The sequence below is a fragment of the Mchenga conophoros genome, linkage group LG4 (assembly GCF_057382185.1).
Source record: "Mchenga conophoros isolate Kocher_MC1m ecotype Shallow Benthic linkage group LG4, M_conophoros_male_GT1.1, whole genome shotgun sequence".
NCBI lineage: Eukaryota > Metazoa > Chordata > Actinopteri > Cichliformes > Cichlidae > Mchenga > Mchenga conophoros.
This window is the reverse complement of record NC_140529.1, coordinates 19,878,412-19,883,269: the sequence shown is the minus strand read 5'-3', so window position 1 is coordinate 19,883,269 and position 4,858 is coordinate 19,878,412. Positions and strand designations below refer to the sequence as shown.

Below are 4,858 nucleotides of genomic sequence, written 5' to 3'. Positions count from 1 at the left end.
CTCCCTATAAACCTAAAATTAAAAGTTTTTATCCAGGTTGAACTGCAACAGGTCTGCGAAATCCAAATGTCATTTGGGAGACATAAAAATAATATTCCCATATTACTATTATTTTATTTTATTTATGTTGCTGTTTTTAACTATGGTTTTTAAAGGATTTTATTAATATAATAATTGCTGTATGAATAATTACATAGTTATTGTGCATTAACTAATTTGCTGTTGCAGTTCCTCAATATGGCCACAAGGGGGCAATGACCACACATGTACTGTATAGTGCCGAGTTAAATATCGTAACACTTCCCATAAGCACTTTGAGCATTTACAAAGCTGCTGTTTGCTTCAAACTTGTTTTTTGGACGTATAACGTCGTATTGTTCGGTATTCAAATTAAATTTAGTTCTCTTTGTGAGCATTTCGAGGAAGATTGCCTTTTAAATACCACGCCCGTTTTAAGCCGTACCTTTTTATAATTGGACCGCAGCAACTCTGGGCGAGGTCACGAACCAGTTCCCTGCTGTGATTGGACAGTTAAGATGTCCGTCTTCGTGCTGTGGTCTCATAGGCTGCTTCACCCGGGGATTAACGTAAAGAAAAAACGCTCTACTTCCAATGAACGACAATGAAGAATAAGTAGGAACTCCAACGAATCTGGGATTTTAATTATTTAATAACATAAATTCTGATTTTTACTAGTGGCTCAACAGTTTTACTTCAATATTTTTTGGACGCGCGGGTCAGATAAGAAAGTTCTGGACACATCCTTAAGTGTTTCTACAAGTGTCTAAAACAAGGAAATCAGGCTAACGTTATGTAGCGAGCTAATCTCATTTATCTAGTCCAAAACTCCGTTTTCATTTTACGCCGTTATAACTTCTTCACAAAGGTAAGCCAAGCAGTTTATGTCTCCATTTGGTAATCATTTCAGTCGACTCTACATTTTTGCAAAAAAAAAAGAAAAAAAGAAAGACTTTAAATGTCTGCCGATAAATCTGGGTCAGTCAGTGTCTTCTTCGCCATGTCAGCTCAGTGAGGAAGGGGGCAAATTATTAGATGTCTTAATGGTCACCTGTTGGCTTCATTCTCTGCAGGTATGACCGAGTACAAACTTGTGGTGGTCGGGGCAGGAGGTGTGGGCAAGAGCGCTCTCACCATCCAGCTCATCCAGAACCACTTTGTGGATGAATACGATCCAACTATCGAGGTAAGTGACCAGCAGACGCAAAGTGCTGTAATACATAGTCTAATCTGGCGCTTAACTAGCATCCGTACTGCTCATTAGTGCTACAGATGTGTTATTAATCAGGTTTTTATTTTATCTATCAGAATTAGTCCGGTTTTAATGGTTGATATGTCCCGGTGTTGTTGGAAGAATTGCCGCTTGGAGCAGTTATAAGGATCCCGTGTTTATTTAATAAATTCTTTTCATTTCTGGCAAATGTTTGTCCATAAAACTGAGTATCCAACACAAGCAAAGTCCCAGTTTATGCCCTCAGAAGGAGCGTTTCTTTTAAGTATCGCCATTGCATATTAAAAAGAATCAGATTAATGTAGATTTTAGTTTTACAATAGTGCAGTTACATCACAGGATTGCTATTCCTGCTGCACGACCGCGTAACAAATCTTTTAAAGTGTTTTTGTTTAACACTGAGCTGATTTTAACACAATTTAATTTCATGTTTTTCTGTTAAGAGATTCACAGTCTTTATATATTTTGTGTCTGCAAATGGTGTACGTCACCACGTGGACTGCTGCTGTCACAGTCAGGCCAGAAACCTTGTTAAAACCTGCCCAAAACCTTCTAACACTGTAGTCCTCTGCCAAGGCAAGAACTGGAGGTGCAGCTTTGTCAGCAAGACTGTGCATGAAACACCAAGATGAAGAGGTGATGCATTGGGGCAAGGGATGAGCAAATATCCGTTAAATTTCTGTGCAAATCCTCTTTAATTTAAAATTGTTAAACAGACCTTTTGCCTCAGCAGAGCTCATGTCCTCGGGATAACCTTCTAGTTTAAAGATGGCAATATTTGATAAAAATATAATCATCTTACCTGCAAATAACTGTCACGTTCTAATTTATCCCGTGTAAATAAACGTCAGCCTTCGTGCCAGTAAATGGTGCGATTCCATAATTGCTTATAAAATATTCACACTTGAGCACATTGATTTCAAAATCACCAAGATCTTGTTGCTACATGATGCAGCAGCGTGAGACTCAGGATGATGCATTGCAGCCTAACTCGTGCTGTCTTGCAGGACTCGTACAGAAAGCAGGTGGTGATTGATGGAGAGACATGTCTGCTGGACATCCTGGACACTGCAGGTCAGGAGGAGTACAGCGCCATGAGGGACCAGTATATGAGGACGGGAGAAGGCTTCCTCTGTGTGTTTGCCATCAACAACAGCAAGTCCTTTGAGGACGTTCACCTTTACAGGTAAAGGAAGTTTCGCGGGTTCACGCCAGCACAGACAGCTGGACAAAGAATTCAAACAGTAGTCTCCAAGTAGGACTAATTCCTTATTTCAGTCACACAGAGATTTAAGACAGCTGTGCATAGCTGTCTCAACTGTGCACATTTAGGCACTCAAAGGCTATTTCCTGTTTAGCGAGAACTGCACTTACTTGTCTACCAAATATCTGCAGATAAACTTAGCGTTTCTGCAATTTGTGTGGGGTCATTTGTAGATTTTGTAACTGTTCCAAAAATGTTTTGACTTGTAAATATAAAACGTTGCAAACAGGGAAGCCACAGATAAAAAGTGTAACACACACAGAACCCAGCGAGTGTTGCAACACCAACTAAATTATTCTGTCTGCAAATGATAAAACTAAAAAGACCACAGGTCTTCAGTCTGACCTGCTGAATAATATCGTCAGTCTGAACTGATCGACCAGCGTTTGCAACGTGCTCTGTCGCGTGTGTTCTCCTCAGAGAGCAGATCAGTAGGGTGAAGGACAGTGACAGCGTTCCCATGGTGCTCGTGGGGAACAAGAGCGACCTCAGCACCCGCACAGTGAAGACGCAGCAGGCGCAGGAGCTGGCGAGGAGCTACGGCGTGCCGTTTGTAGAGACCTCCGCCAAAACCAGACAGGTAACGGTAACCTGTCGACAGCACTCATCAATCCATTCTTGTGTTCCTGAATAAAACCTCCTGAAACGTCGAATCGGCTTCTTCTCTATTTTGCAGGGTGTGGAGGAAGCTTTTTATTCTCTAGTACGGGAGATCAGAAGATACAAGGAGACCAACCGCAGCAACAAGAAGAGCAAGAAGAACACTCAGAGACGTTGCATGATACTATAGCAAACCACACACAGAGCCAGCATCACTTACAGCACTTGTTTCTTCCTCCCCTCATCCCCACAACTGCCCCTGCACCTTGGAGACATCGCACACACCTCCACACAAGGACGTAGACATGCGGGGAAAGAAAAAACATCTATTTTTATTGGTGTTAAAGTTTCCAGTTATAGTGTGTATTCACAAGGTTTGTTATTCATACATTCATGTGCAGTGTCAATTTAGCAGCGTTTGGGAAAGTGTACTTTTTAAATGTGGTTTTATTGGAGTTTAGTGGGTCATTTTTAGCTTCTGTTGACCATTTAGATGTCAGGAGTTCACGGTAATGCATCACTGCACTTTACACTGTCACATTTCCATTTGTTATTGTAGTGCTCAGCACATTTCCACTTTTTTTTTTTATAAAATTTGCTGAATGGTCAGTGTTTGACTTCATGAGGAAACTGTTTAAGTGAGCTGGAGAGTTTGGAGGTTGTTTTATTTTTTTCCTGTGAGACCACTTTACCATGGAAACGTAGTTAGTCAAAACCTTTTCTAAAATCGTTCCCCTTGTGTGCATTTTTTAAAATACAAATAGGTTGGTGCAGTCTCTGGGGCTTGAAACACATCAGCATTATTTACTTTTGAATTAATTTTTTTCTAAAAGAAAAAAAAAATCTTGTAGGATTTCCCCGTTAACAAACCTCAAAACTGTGTTTCAAACTCCCAGGTGCACTTTAGTCACTTCCTGTTGTGTGGTGAATGCAGATTTTAGAATTAGTGCTACTTTAAAAGCTACTCAGGAATACAGCGTCGAATCAGACGCTGATTTATAACAGAGAAAAATCGGACGATCTGATTCCTCTGCTCGTCATTTTTTTAAGGCCGTTATTGGTGTGAACATTCACACTTGACTCCAAAGTCCATTTTTAACAGTTATTTTGCCGGTGCTAGTGTTGTCAGGGGTTCATTACTGTGTCCAAACACTGTTTATGTGACACCAAACTCCACCACAGCATGTAGTTTGTGAAAACAACGCTGTGGTACTACACAAAACATGTCGAGCACAGGAACACTCGTGAGGTGTGGTCATTTTTCTGTTGAACTACAAACATCCGACAATTTAAAAACCAGCATCTGTGTATTTACTAAAAACGACGTCACTGTTCAGTGAACTAACTTCAGGGGAGTTGCATCTTGCTAACAAGTCAATCCATCCATGTAGGATTTTTACTTTTTTAATTGTCTTAACCAGAGGGCTCTGACTGCCTAATGCATATATGATTATTATATGATCAAGGAGGTTAACTGAGTAAGACGTTGTACATCTGTAATGCGCTCTGCTGTAAGAAACGAGTAAAAGTCTTCAGCTTTTACATGGTGTCCGTTTTGTTCATATAATTGTTACTTGCGGGCTTTTGAGAGGGAATAACTGATAGGCAACAGGTGCATGTACCTGAATTAGGATGCAGCTTATGATGTAAATTTCCAACGTTTAAGAGGTTTTTTGGCAGCCCTGCCTTGAGAAAGCGTCACCTGCACTTGCACAGGTGATCTTCAGACCAAGCCTCACAGAAGT

At 40.6% G+C, this 4,858-nt stretch overlaps 1 protein-coding gene across 1 annotated transcript; it reads left to right on the top strand.

The window, feature by feature from the left end:
• The first annotated feature begins 546 nt into the window (after positions 1-546).
• LOC146575936 (GTPase KRas) lies at positions 547-4,655 on the top strand. Its single transcript, XM_085270876.1, has 5 exons — positions 547-886; positions 1,092-1,204; positions 2,257-2,435; positions 2,934-3,093; positions 3,190-4,655. Exons 2-5 carry the CDS (start codon positions 1,094-1,096, stop codon positions 3,301-3,303), a joined length of 564 nt encoding a protein of 187 aa, XP_085127002.1. The 5' UTR covers positions 547-886; positions 1,092-1,093; the 3' UTR covers positions 3,304-4,655.
• The last annotated feature ends 203 nt before the right edge of the window (positions 4,656-4,858 follow it).

Excerpts from the sequence above, each read along its gene's own strand:
- LOC146575936 (XM_085270876.1), top strand. The coding sequence starts at position 1,094 with ATGACCGAGTACAAACTTGTGGTGGTCGGGGCAGGAGGTGTGGGCAAG. Across the intron at positions 1,205-2,256 it reads AATACGATCCAACTATCGAG|GACTCGTACAGAAAGCAGGT; the intron begins GTAAGTGACCAG and ends GCTGTCTTGCAG. Across the intron at positions 3,094-3,189 it reads CCTCCGCCAAAACCAGACAG|GGTGTGGAGGAAGCTTTTTA; the intron begins GTAACGGTAACC and ends TCTATTTTGCAG.